Genomic DNA, 14,951 nt, shown 5'->3' with positions numbered 1-14,951 from the left:
AACAGATGAGACTCTGTCTCAAAAAAAAAAAAAAAAAAAAAAAAAAGAGAAAAATATGATATATATAAATTCTTAATTTTTAAATACTCTGCTACTCTGGACCCAGCTCAGAAACTTTTGTAGGTGAAGTGTTTTCTGCTCACAAGCTTCCTACCAACTGGAGAAAAAGTGGAGTTGAAATATCTGGCAGGAGGAAGGATGAGATCATAGTCCATGTCTGTGGTAGGCTGAAAAATACCCCCGAAATAGATTCTAATCCTTGGAACCTGTAGTGTTCCTTATATGGAAAAATGATGTTTGCAGGTGTGATTAAGTTAAGGATGTTGAAATGGTGAGAAGATCCTGGATTATACATACGGGGCCCTAACTGCAATCACAAGCATCCATATCCATATGGAAGGCAGAGGGAGACTTGACTACAGACAAGAGGGAGAAGGCAATGTGAACAAATGAAAGGAATTTGGAGGGATGTGGCCACAAGAGAGGAATACCAGCGCCACCAGAAGTTAGAAGACTCAATCAACTGATTTTTTCCTAGAGGCTTTATAGGAAGTACGGCCTTCTGACAGCTAGATTTTGACCGAGTGGTACTGATTTCAGATTTGTGGCTTCTAGGACTTGGAGAGAATTTCTGTTGTTTTAAGCCACTAAGTCTGTAGTAATTTGTTGCAGCAGCCATAGGAGAATAATGTAGTATCATTGCCTCCTTCTATAGTGGTAGGACTAATCCTAGGATACTTTATGTCAAGGCCCCATTGACAAATAAAACCCTTAGGAAGGAGGTAGGATTGAGAGGTATTTAATTTATCTAATTGGGAAATTAAATATAGAAGTATTTTTTGCCTTGACATTTACTTTGTTGCTGACTTTTCCTGGATTTGTGGCTTCTATTTCTTATTCTGCATTTTATTAGTTAACTGAATTTTGCTAAGTGACACATGTGTTTGTAAAATAGCATTATAATAGGAATAACTGAATGGGAGTATTTTTTCCATAATGATTTGCTTGATTTCAAGACACTTTTAAAAATTATTTGAAATAAAAACAAAACAATTTGAATATATAATTGGGGTTTTATCATAGGTTCAGTTCTAGAATAATGAATGTAAGTCATTAATTGAAAGTTAATTGGTAGCATCGGCAAAGTTTATCTTATATTTTGGGGATTGCATGCTTCAGTTGATACCTCCTGTACAACTGGGGTTTATTCACACCTCACTTCTGGGTCTGGTTGTGTACTGTTATGAAGAATATTAATATTGCTGCAGAACAATTATTTGTTCATTTGTGAACTGATTAAAATTCATGCATAATTTATTGAAATGAATAGAGATTTTCTAAATAAGCCCCATTGTTCTCAAGGGCCTGAAAACAAAATACATATGCGAATATAAAGCTACTTTTTACCTCCAAAATAAAAATTTAATATGTAGTGGTATATTAGCCTCGTTAATGCTAGATTTTACATCTTAAAATCTTGCTGTTAATCAATATATATGCTTTTAAGCCTCTTTTAACATTGCCACGTTTCCAAATTTGAGCAATTGCTTTGATGCTGGACTGCCCCCATTTTTGGCCTGACCATGGCAAGTGAGATGTAAAACTGGCCAGGGTGAACTACTACCCTTCTGACCAAGTCTTGACTGATTACATCAAACTCATTTCTTCATATACAAACAACACTAGTGTTGAATATTAATTTTCAGTGTTAAAATGTATATGCTATATGGCAAAACAGAACAAAGCAACCTAGCATCACACAGGGCTTGTTGGTGTGTTTAGGAGTTGAGTCTTCAAAACTTCTTCAAATAATGCCTAGTGCACGAATGAAGAAATTAAAATATGAAAAAGTTGAATAACATATTTAAGATTACACAGCTATTAACGTGTAAGCATTTTTTTCATATTAGGTTTCCAGACTACAAATTTTTGTTTTCTTTTATATGTCACTTCCTTAAAGATAGAAATGTTGGAATTAATGTTATCCTTTACTTTTTCACTTATTTCTCTTCTTTCTTTCACTTGTTTCTTATGTTGTGGTATGGCTATTTTTTTCTTTCCTTCCTCTCTCATCTTCTGCTCTCCTCTTAGGTTTTCTCCTTATTTTCCATAGCAAGAGTGTGCAGAGATTTGATTGGTGAGATTTAACATTTGATATACACACATAAGTTCAGGTTTCAGAATATCTATAAATTTATGATTAACCAAGGTTTGTTATATATAATTCACTTGGCATATTTTTCCTGTTTATTCTATCCCTACACTGGGGTAGAACCCCAGTGAGCTGTGAATTTAACATTCTTTCCTACTTAACTTAAATTAGTTAGTATATGAGCCATCTGGAATGAAAACAAACATTGCACATATGAGGCAACTCAGTTTATTCACAAAATACAGACTGCTTCTTAAAATATGTGCGGCATTTAGGTAATCTCGGAAGACATTTACATTTTTTCTATTATGTTCATTTCTCGGTTCAGTTTTATTTTAGTTTAGGGTTTGAGAATATATCAACTTTCTCCCTGTCTACAAAAACTTTTTAAAACTCTGAGTATAAAAGTTGTTAGAGCAGTTGGTAAAATTTCATGGTATGAAATGTCTAGCTCTATCCTTCGTAGTTGACAAATGAAAATTCTAAACTGTGTTTATTTTATTCAAACTTTTTTCTTCTGTGAATAACTTCTCCGTTGAATTCAGTCATGAAATTGGGAAGAGTTCACCTACTGTGCAATTTTGACTACATATTGTTGAAACAATTTGCAAATCGTCAGGAATGGACGTTGTAGTTAAAGTTTATAAATCGTGTGTTAACCACTTTTGTATAGAAATTATAAATGTTTACACTTCATATAGCGTATGTTATCATCTTTGATCTTAGTTTTGTTTTTGTTTTAAACATGAGCCCAGTGAACCCCAAGGTCATGTGGTTCTACCAATAATTAGTTTAAAAGTTATTGCCATAATGAGCCATGAATACGTGCGAAGAGTTACTTATGTCCTTCAAGTGATTTTGGACAGAAAAATATTGATATTACATTCATTATTTATCAGAGTCTTCTTTTTGTTTCCCATATAAATTTCAGTTTAAAATAATGAATTCATTGATTTCTTTTTACTCTGTCTCCCCTACAATGTTATATGGATACCCAATGTGTAGGACAGCCTAACAATTAATAGCTACTCAATTAATATTTATCATATGAATTTTGAAAGAATCTTCTTGAAAATTACTTTAGCATGTGTAGCTGTACAGACCAGGTAATCTTATTCCTAATTTTAAGGTTGTTTGTAATTCAGAGGCTTTTAAGCTAGAAACTATACTTTTATACAATTAGGGTTAAAAAGAAAATCCTGGTCTGCACCTGAACATTCTTGTTTCATTTAAACCTGCATAAGAAAGTAAAACCTATCTACAGGCCTTGTTTGCATTGTATTTTTTTCGTGCAATGCATTGCTATTGAAATAAAAAATCCAACTAGAAATATATTGGTTATGTGCTCATGACTTCCCTCTATTTGTGCCTTCTTCAGTCCACCCCATACCTGTAGTGGGTTGGGGTGAGGGAGCATTTTGTGGTTGTGTTTAATAGTTTATGTGATTCGCTCCAACTCTTAAAAAAAACTTTTAAATCAATTTTTGAGCAATTACTACTTTATTAAGATTAACACTTTCTTTAGGTCTTTTGACTTTCCTGAGAAAAGTGAGAAGTGTTCCAGGAATTCAAAGAACTTCATGAGTTATCCCTTGTGGAAAGACCATATGAACAGAGCTATAGCTGTTGAGTCCTTCATGAAGTTCGGTGTCTCATTTCAGTGACATTGTTCTAATGAAAGAAAAAAAAGTGCCTTAATATATCATTCATCATTTCTGTAAATCCAAACATTGAAATAATGTTTTCCAAAGTTTCAAGCAAAATATCTTAAGATATCCAAGATTAAATTATAGTGCACCTTTGACATTTGAGTTTAATAGTTGGTGAATTGCCTTACCTTATGCTGCTCCCAAAGAGCAGTGATGTTTAGTGATTTGTGATTGTGCCTAGGTGTAAATTTAAATTTGTCACACTGTGAGGCAGGTTTGTAGAAGCAAGTTAGCACCTGGCATCAGTTTCTGAGTTCAGTTATGTTATTCTTTCTTCCTTTACTCATCTGTAGAAACTGTGAAGAAATAACAAGGAAAGCAAAAAGAAAAATACCTCTTGGGCATAGTTTGTGAATGAAATAAATTGTCAAAGATCAACTCTACTCTCTTAGTAGCTCATTAGAGCTATCCATATCGAAATATTTTCTTTTTTATTTCCTTTGTATACTGTGACTTTTCAAGGTGATCTGAAAAAATGTGTTTTCAATACAGGAAAAATTATATTAAAATGGTCATATGCACCTGCAAAATGATATATTCTTTAAAAGTACAGTTGTCAGATCATGCATCTTCTAGTTTTCTTTAAAGTATTTATTATGCATATCTAATAAATGATCCATTAAGCATTTAGGCCTTATTAGACACTAATACATCTATGTATTATTTTAAATCTTACTAATTGAAGTGCACACTCATCTCTCCTAGAACCGCCAAGACCCATTGCTCCTCCTCAGCTGCTTGGTGTTGGTCCTACATATTTGCTGATCCAACTAAATGCCAACTCAATCATTGGCGATGGTCCTATCATCCTGAAAGAAGTAGAGTACCGAATGACATCAGGATCCTGGACAGAAACCCACGCAGTCAATGCTCCAACTTACAAATTATGGCATTTAGATCCAGATACCGAATATGAGATCCGAGTTCTACTTACAAGACCTGGTGAAGGTGGAACAGGGCTCCCAGGACCTCCACTAATCACCAGAACAAAATGCGCAGGTAAGACTGGGTAGCAGGCCATTCTACTTTGTGAAGGAATCTAGCATAAGACGCATTAATACACGCAGTGTTGAAGGTTCTCATTATTTGATATATGATATAGTCGCACTATTAAGAGTTCCAATGAATTAGGTAAATCATCACCTTATGTCATAATTTGACTGATTTGAGGACATGGGAGTGCTTCTCTATTCTCAGTCCATTATTATTATGAATCTAGAGTCCTTTTTTGGCATGGTAATTTTGGTGAGCCTGCTACATATTCAGTCCAAAGATTTCTGATAGCTGTAATTGAAAGTAGTATTGAGAGAACAGATCATTTTAGTTCAAGCAAATACCGAATAATTTTTTACCACGTGGAAATTCTCTCCCTCAGTAATTTTGTTACAGTCAGTGTAAAGGCCACATCTTACAATATGGATAAGAAAAGTTACTCTGGACAATGCCTTGGTGAGATAACTATTTTCTTCAGCATGTGCTGTTGTTGAGGATTACCTCAGGAGCTTGACACCCAGCTGCAGAACACAGAGAGATTTTCCTTACATTTTAAGCCTTTCTATTGCCTTCCTCATGACTAAAACTGAGTAGTGAAAATAATAGCATATGGAGAAAACACAAAAAATAAAAATTCAAAAATTATATATAACCAGACATCCTGGTTCTTGACCATGTTATAATGGGAGGAATTGTTAGCTATCAATTAAAAGCCAATAAAAAGTTTAAATATCTAAGTTACTTGAGTACATTTTTAGTGTAGTGTTTATTTTGTCTTTTGTTTCATGAGCATCTGTTTATCATTGACAGTATTGTTGGGCTACCCACCAGGAGTACTGAGCTACAATCCAAGCAAAACCCATTCAGTTACCTGATGTATTGCAACACATATTTTTAAATCCAGCATAATATTTATATATCAAAAGTTCCTGCTGAAAGATGTTCACTAATAGGACATTTAACTTCTCAACTATTAGCCTGAGACTTAGATGATAGAGAGTCCAATAATTTGCTGATTGCCATGTACATTTATCTGGTGGTTGAAAAGGAGCTTAAGCTAGAAGATGTTGGGTAAGTTTCCATGGCCCAGCCTAAATCATACAATTTGCTTTTCAAATATTCTGTATGTCTATGTGCTTTTCAAATATTCTGTATGTCTATGAAATGGTCACGTGACAAATTGTTTCTGTGATAGAAGGTAAACTTTCTGAGGGAGAGGCAAGTTGACCCCAGAATCTCAACTAGTCAGAGAAATCATTTAAAGAGGAAGCAATTTGGAAACTAAAAGTTAGTTCACTCTCTATTCCAAAATTAATATCCCGTGCTAATGTGAAAAATAACTATGGAGTCCATTTTACTAAGAATATTGCATATATATGTTTTCTAATAAAATTACACTTTTCTACATGTACATACATTTATAATGTATATATAAATTGTAACAATTTTGACAATTTGATATTCCAGTGATTTCCCTCTTGACTTCCTGCGCGCAAACTACTTTAAGTATCTCACCTGCTTTATTTTTTTATTTTCGTCAAAATAGGTCTTTAAAAAATTAGCATTACCACATTAGGAATTATTTGAAATTGGTTCCAGATGTGAAAGCCATGGAGCTTGCATGTAAATAATATTGAGTTTTAAAGCCAGTTATGCTATGTTAAGTGGATAAAAACATGTTAATGAATAGTGATTTATCCCCATGCTTATGTTCTGAGTGGACTTTGGACTGTTTAAGTAAAAATATTACTATAAAGTGCTTTGAAGTGTTTTATTCTGAGAATAGCCTTATCTATGTGAGAGGGGATGAGGACAGTTAACTTACACTCGTAGCTGCTTTCTTGTCTTGCTCTATTGTCCAGGCTAGAGTGCAGTGGCGCGATCTTGGCTCACTGCAACCTCTGCCTCCTGCGTTCAAGCAATTCTCCTGTCTCAACTTCCCGAGTAGCTGGGATTATAGGCATGCGTTACCATGGCCAGCTAATTTTTGTATTTTTGTAGAGATGGGTTTCACCATATTGGCCCAGCTGGTCTCGAACTCCTGACCTCAAGTGATCTGCCCGCCTCGGCCTACCAAAGTGCTTGAATTACAGCTGTGAGCTACCGTGCCTGGCCCATAGCTGCTTTCTAACTTAAAAATGTCTTGATACTTTGGAATTATACTGTCTTTTTATCTGATTCTTTTTCTGAGAAACATTTAATTTGTGTATTCTTTGTAGCATAAAATGCTTTCAGGCTCAATCCCTTATACTTTTACTCCCAACAGTATTATTTGTTTTTAAAACTATCTTTCACATGTAATGAATCTTTATCACACATGTTTATTATAGCTAATTAATGTCCTCATAAAGTATGTCTGCAAGATTTTTGGGGAGGGAAGTACCTATAGACTAGATTTTCAGGTAGACTGCAAATTTGAGAGAAACCATGGTTACTATTTCATGAGGAATGTCTACTAATCTTGCTCTGTTATTAGAAAAGAAAGAGAAGCTTATGGAAGCATATATTGTATTAATTTTTAAAGTCTATAAAAAGGAATGGAACATAATTGATATATAGTATAATTAAATACAGAGTCAGTGTTAGTTAGAATTATGATGTATGTCCATCCACTTCCCTTCTTTAAGATCCATTTACCTTTCCCCAAATTTCAGGTCCCCCAGACTTGAAATTACCAATACCACTACTGGCCTCAGCCCAGAAGTTCATATCAACAAAATAGAACACAGTTTATGTTAACTATGATATTAACTGAATTTTAGTACAGAGTGCAAAAACTTATAAATGCTTCATAATCTTGGGAAATACCTTTGAGACTCCAAAAATAACCTTTGGAGGAAGTTACCATCTAATTCTGTTAAATTCTGCATGCCTAAATACTGGTTCTATAAGAGGAACTGAATACTAGATTTATAAACCATTCTTTTTTAATTAGGACTGGGACTATTCCATGTTACAGTTGTAGAATTTGCCATTAATATGATCTGATTGGATAAATGTTGATAATTTTGAAGTAGCTATTTTAATAGTCCCTGCATATTAGACTAGGTGGCTTTAAAAATAAGTACCAATCAAAAAGTAAGTTACTTACAATTTATTGTTTTTAAAATTCCGTTTTAAGGTATTTGAGGCATCGACCTTTTATTTCTGATAATAGTAAATGTTGTTTATTTGATGGAAATCTGTCAAATTATTATTTAATTTGAAAAATTATTTAATTTTCCAGCAAGTCAATACAAAGGTTTTTCCCTATTTATATTAATAAATAAATTTTACATTTTCAAATGAAAATGTAGGTTTTTTTGTGGCCAAGTATGGATTAATGCTACTGTAGAATCAACATATGAAGTGAATGTATCATGGTATTTTATTTTCACACCAATCCTGTGAGATATATTGTTTTCTCACTTATTAGTTGGTGAATTTAAGACTCAGGAAACAAAAACAAAACAGTGACTTGTCCAATATCAGACAGATGGACCTCAACTCCTTTTCTCAGACTTTAATGGCCTTAATACTTATTCCTCTTATTCCTATCATAGGTGATTTTTCTTCCTCTTATAATAGTATAGCATGAGTAAATAAAAGCACAACAAGTAAAGTCTGGAAGAGATGTACATTTTAAAAAATAGAGTCTGCGTGGCTAACTTATTCTCTGAGAAAACATAGGTTCATATTTGCAACTTCACATTTATTGAAAGCCCAATTGATTAGTGCTTAACTCTCCAATATATGCTGTGTTTTAAATACTTTAAACAGTTGAAGTGTAAAAGTATTTTATTTTATCCTTTTCTGAAAATGTCCTGTCTGGTTGCCAAAACTTTTTCTTTGTTTGTTTGTTTGTTTTCCTTCCAAAGTGCATTATAATCATTTGGTAACTGCAATTAGTTGCTTCAGGGTCTCTGACTTAGGAGAGGTGGTAATTACAGCCTACAGTGGCTGAAGCCACTGAGGCCTACCTCATGCTTCTCTAGGAACCTGAGGGGTATGATTATTTCACTGTTACTTTATACTCTGACCTATGCTATTGTTTACGTAATGTTTCTTCAGGTACTTCATAAATTTTTAATTTGTCTTAAAAGGGAAGTAATTCAGAAACTCCAGTGAACAATCAGAGAAAGTATGCTTGCTTTTTTTTTCTGTGTGTCTATTTCCTCTGGGTATACCATCTGGTATAGAAGCTAGGCAAATACAGTTTCTCTTTCTCTTATTAAATGGAAATAAAATATGCCATCATCAGAAATTGTCTGTGTTGCATGCTTTGACGATTGCATGTTAAAATTGCTCTTTTAAATTGCCTTCTGCTTCTGGGTAACCCATTGTGGAACTGCTTTATGATTAACTGACATTTTAGCAGCATCTCTCTCATAGGGAAGGTCAATAGTTCAGAGTGTCCAGAACATAATACATTTATGCAGTTGGGAAAACTACTCTCTACTCTTATATTGAAGTTCAATGCTCTTGGCAATTTTCAGTGAAACAGTTAGATCTGTGAAGCAGTGAAAAGGAGACTGTCTTATTTTAAAAGTAAGCATTTACTAAAAATGGATTTTTTTCTTGTCCCAAATCCAAAATGGAAGGAAAAACAAAACAAAATAATACTCAGGCATATACCAGAAACCACAAAGTGAAAAGTTAAATTTTAGCCTTTAGTCTATAGCATCATCAGCAAAATGGTACCATATATTGATTTTTACTATGGTTTAAGATAGTTATCAGTCACAAAGACTAGTAACCATTAACACTCAGCCTAGAGGTTAAAACAAAATAAACAACTCTTCTAAGAATTGGTTCAGTTTCACAATATAAGGATGACTTACTATTTGATTTAAATTGTTGGCTTATAACAATGCTTGCTTTAAATTTTTTTGGAATGTATGAGCTTCTTATATATGATTTTTACATGGCTTTGTATTGTTTTTGAGCAAGAAATTTAAAAGGCAATGCTATTATTATTATTGAAATAAAAAAAACTAAAGGTAAAAAGCCATAAGAAAAGTAATGGAAGCAGTTCTTCAATTTTCTTGGGAATCTAAGAATAAAATTTCATTTTAGATTTCATTTTTGTGAATAATAACCTAACTTTTGGTTTTTAGATTCTATAGAGAATACTTCTGTTTGAAAAATATTTATTCAGAAAAAAACTTCTGTTGGCTTCTTTCTTTGTTAACAGTGCTGTGTTAATTAATAGCTCTTCAAAGTTATACAACCAATGTCTCACACTTAAGCTCCTAGAAGTCACTAGGGACCAGACCTATAAAAAGAATAAATGCAAAATGAAATGAATAAAATGAGAGCAAACTGCATGTTTTTACCTCCTTGTAAACATTGATGATATTTTTGGGTTTCTGAAAATGTATAGGTGATCAACACCTATACATTCTGCTAATTTTCAGGTAGACTGCAAATTTGAGAGAAACCGTGGTTACTATTTCATCAGGAATGTCTACTAATCTTGCTCTGTTATTAGAAAAGAAAGAGAATATATTATGGATAATAACATAATCTAACATGATTACCTAGTTGTTTGTATGATACAGACTGACATTACTAGATTTGTTTGTAAAAGGATCATCCCATCTCTGGAAGCTAAGGAAGGACTAGAAGCAGATCATGAAAACATGCAGATAGATAGATAGATAGATAGATAGATAGATAGATAATTAGATGTCTTCTCTACAGCTAGCTAACTAGCTAGATAGATAGATAGATAGTTGTCTTCTCTACAGCATCTTTCTCATTTCAAATCGGCAATAGGAAATCCATAAATTCTTGGAAAATATCATCATTCATAATAATCAGGAAGGTCGCTTTTATAAGGGGATTTTAAAGATATGTTATAAGTGAATAACTTTATTGTTTGAATTACTTTTCTTTTTCAAATATGTGCATTGTCCAATATTAATACACACGAAAAAAATGGTATAATACATTGTATTAGAGGGGAAAATCATGAGAGATTGGAGACAAATTCAAGAGCTACTGTGTATTTGATGAGATGTTTAATTATTTCACAAATTTTACTGAGCGCCCAAGTTGTACTCATTGCCACACGCAGGACTGCAGAAGATAAAACATTGAGAAGACAACATTCCTACTCTTAAAGAATCGACAGGCTAGTGTTATAACCATAATAAAAATATAACAAACGATACAATAAAAATATAACCTACTTCAGTAATCCAAAGAAGAGAGGGATAATATCTGACCAAAAATAATTTTTCCCAAACACTATTAATTTTTCTAAACAGAGTTGGTTTAATGCTTCCATTGAACAAAGCCATGGCCTTATCCATAATTCCTTACTTGTGAAATAATGCATAAAACAATGTCTAGGCAGTAGTCACCACAAAGATGGTTTGCCTTCCCTCTTTCCTTTCTACTCAGATATAGGAAATCTATATGGACAGATGGAGGTATTAAAATGAAAGATATAGTTCATATTTTAATATATATCATCAAAGTTGTTTGTGGTTTTCTAAACCTCTGGGGTTCATGGGAATATAGAAATGTTATTCTAAATTTCTATGGAAATAGAGAGACAGAGACAGACTGACTTATAAGGTAATCAACACCTATACATTCTGCTAATGGTTTATTATGTTAGGAGTTCCCAGCATAAGAGTCATGAAAGTTGAACAAATATAAAATAGCCTTGCCCAGTACCTTTTGGGTTTTACCTCAGGAGCAGGTTGTACAGTTAATCATACATCCCAATTCATGGCACATTTCCTTATAGGTGGTATCATCAGTAGCAATGTAATTAACTTTTCTAATAGAGTTGGGTTGTTTCCAGCTTAAAATTGTGTCATCTGACTGACTTGTTGGTGAAAGGCATTTTATTTATTTATTCATAGTACTTTACCACATGTTGAGTCTGTTAACTGTATCATTAAGTACTCTTTTTATTGGCTTCATTTGTTTTTATTGAATTTTGCATAACTACAATAAATCTTCAGGTAGAAATGATTTGAATAACAGCATCAGTCTCATGAAATGTTCTTTCCCCTCAAGTCCTAGGTTTTTTATTTGATATCAGGAAGTAGAAATGGCTTTAAAAGTAAAATGGTGTATTTATAATGTCTTAAATGATGATAACATCAGGAGGATATGATGAAGAAAATGACCTAGATAGAATTTTAAAGACATAGATCCAGGCATCAAACTCTAAGGGATGTGTTAGTCACAAAGACAGGTTCAAGAGATCTAGCCTGTGAGTTTGAGACTTTTCTTTGATGGTGCTATTGGGGTCACTATGAGGTATAGACTTGCTCTTGATTTTCTTTCTCTTTACCTAGAGAATTTACTTCTGTCTTCAATTCTCACTCCCTGTTCATATCTTTGGTTGAATTGTGATTTCTTTTCTTTGTTTTGAAATATGAAAGAAATCTCTACATCAGGTTCTGACAGAAATAAAATGCAGTCACATTTTCTTGGTAGAGGTTGTTGGAGGAGGAGGACAGCTTCTTAATTACTTTTTGGTCTTACTTATCCATACCCATCCTAGGTATTATTAGCATTTTGAGGGAGTGTTGGTCATTCTTGCAATTTCTTGACGGAAAAAAATGACATATGGATGAATCTCATTATTTTCGTCATTTAATTTGACTCATTACTACATGGACTCATCAGCTTAGGATCTCACTTTCTGGTCTTCATTGTCTTCCTGCAAGGTATGGCCTTATCATAGCTAATAATTGCTGGAGGATAACTCTTCAATTCTCTTTCCTTTCCACCAACCTGAATGTAAACTGCAGAGGGAAAAAAAAAAACATATTCAAAGGAAAAAGCAAATGAGTGAATTCTAATCCCAAGTCTTCTAATTTATAGTAAACTTTGTGAACCCGGTAAAAAATGAACTTCAAAGGGCAGAAATTAATGTCTTTTATGTCACCCTAAGCAAGATCTGTGCAAATTCAGCTGTCACTACATATGATATGGCCTAGAAATCATTGAGTGATGTCCATTTTAATTGTCTCAGCAAAATTATCTCAGTGAAGTTGAGTTTAAAGAACTCATCTTTCATTCTTTGGCTATGTTATTATTTCCCACTTCTACATAGTCCCTCACTACAACAAAATAATAATAAGCAATCATGAAGCAGTTTATTATTACCTGTTAATTAAATTATTTTAAGCAGTTGCTATATTCTGTCTTGTTATTCAACCTACTCAAAATTTACTAAAAATCATATTTTTGTTACATATGAACCTATAATATCTTTTGCTAATACAAGGAATATACACACGCATATGCATATATATGTATATGTACACACTCTCCTTTTAAGAGTAATTAATTTTAAAAATTTAGATACCACCTTAAAAATTATATTAGTGAAGAATATTAAAGCAGAGTCATTGTTCCCAGAGTCCTCTTTCTTGCTTCTCCATCTCTCTCCTCCAGCTAATTTTGCATTTCATGCATGTGTGTGCATTGTGCATGTTTGGATGTTGTGCTTTTATTTGGGGTGGGGGGCAGATACTGATTTAGAGTTTTCTTTCTACAACAGCCAACTCCTTTCTGTTTAGGTGGAGAAAATGTGACAAGGGTGAACTAGCTATCCTTAAGCTTGATCTCTTTGGAGGGCCCTTGCTGGAAGTCCCATATTCTGTAAAGACTGCATAGAGCTTATGTACCCAAATTATTTTTTTAAATTATGTATATATTAAAATAACACATCAAATGTTGCAACTAGAATTTAGAAAACAACTCATTATTTTAGAATGTTTACAAAACTATTGTCATTTTTGTCAATGCACTATTATTTTTATCTGTGCCTGGGAGTATTTTATTTGTAAAGTACAAAGTATATACAGTTCTATATTCTGCTTATTGTAATTGCCATCATTCTAACCCATTTCCTTTGTTTCTACAGAACATTATCACGATCACTTTAAATGACTGCTTAATATTCTGTTGGATATATATATAAAGAATGTATGTAACCATTCTTATGTTACTGAAAGTTTGGACTAACTCCCATGATTGGCCATTGTAAACACCGCAGTGAAGATCATGAATGTACCTTTTTTCCACATAACTGAAAAGTTCTTGACAAATACTATTCAACTACTTTTTGAAAGTATTGTATCAATGTGCTTTACTGACACCATCAAGGCCAATCACATGGTTTTAGTGCAACAAAGTGCTTTATAATTAATCAAGTCCAACTCCTTTGTTAATCACCACTCTGGGCATTTAGTCTCAACAGGGAAGTGATTTGATCAATATCAAACAGCTATTGTAGGAGAACAACCAAGACTTTTTAAGCTTTTCTTTTACATGAGTATCTCCTGCATTCCAGACTCTGTCTAAATTACTGGATATTCTAAGATAAAAACTCTGTTCTCTAGCTACTCGAAGTCTAGAGAATTATGATTACAGTAGCTCACAAGTACTGAGTACTTGCTATGTGTCAGGCACTAGTGTAAACTCATAAATGCAAACTGAGGCTGCCTGAATGCATTTCTGTGTTGAGCTGCCCAGAATGGTTAGAAGGTAGACATGCAGGTTAATAATTAAACCAATAAGCTGTATAATAGATGTGCTTTTAGGCTCTGCGAGTGCACAAAACATCTCTAAAATGTGAGTATAATTTCATCAAGCAGCCAATCAGTAAAATAGGTGGTTATCTTAAGGTTTGAGAGCCAGTAAAGTCTAGGTTCAAATCTTGCTGTAATCCTTACTAATGTGCAAGTAATTTAATGTAATGTTTCACTTCTTCATCTATAAAATAAAAATCAATAACTGAACCTGCCCAATTTGATATTTTTTAGCTATTTGGGCATGTACTAAAGCTAACAATCAATTTATTAAATTTGCAGGAATTTTGCCAGCTGGTTGTGAAATGATTATTTTGAAATAAATTTATATATATATTTACAAGTATATTTTAAACAAAGGAACATGCACTTAAACCTCCTAGTTATTTTAATATATTATACTATTATTTCTATTCTTGAGGTTATTTATGTTTATTTTATCTGTATGTTGGAAATACTATATAATGATCCTCTAATGCTCACCTCTTCCTAGTTTTTACCATAGTGGCAACATTACACCACTGAAATTTTGAGTGCTACAAATGAGGGTTT

General features: G+C 33.1%; 1 protein-coding gene across 9 annotated transcripts in view; it reads left to right on the top strand.

The window, feature by feature from the left end:
- PTPRK (protein tyrosine phosphatase receptor type K) overlaps positions 1 to 14,951 on the top strand; it is a 557,269-nt gene that overhangs the window by 332,231 nt on the left and 210,087 nt on the right. For all 9 annotated transcript variants that reach the window (XM_032158857.2, XM_032158849.2, XM_032158831.2 and 6 more), the window contains exon 7: positions 4,567 to 4,860. In XM_032158857.2, coding sequence (XP_032014748.1) covers positions 4,567 to 4,860 — 294 coding nt within the window. The remainder of the gene's footprint in view (positions 1 to 4,566; positions 4,861 to 14,951) is intronic.

The sequence above is a fragment of the Hylobates moloch genome, unplaced genomic scaffold (genome assembly GCF_009828535.3).
Source record: "Hylobates moloch isolate HMO894 unplaced genomic scaffold, HMol_V3 SCAFFOLD_2, whole genome shotgun sequence".
NCBI classification, from domain to species: domain Eukaryota; kingdom Metazoa; phylum Chordata; class Mammalia; order Primates; family Hylobatidae; genus Hylobates; species Hylobates moloch.
Note: the sequence above shows the minus strand (reverse complement) of the source record. Positions and strands in the feature narration are given on the sequence as shown.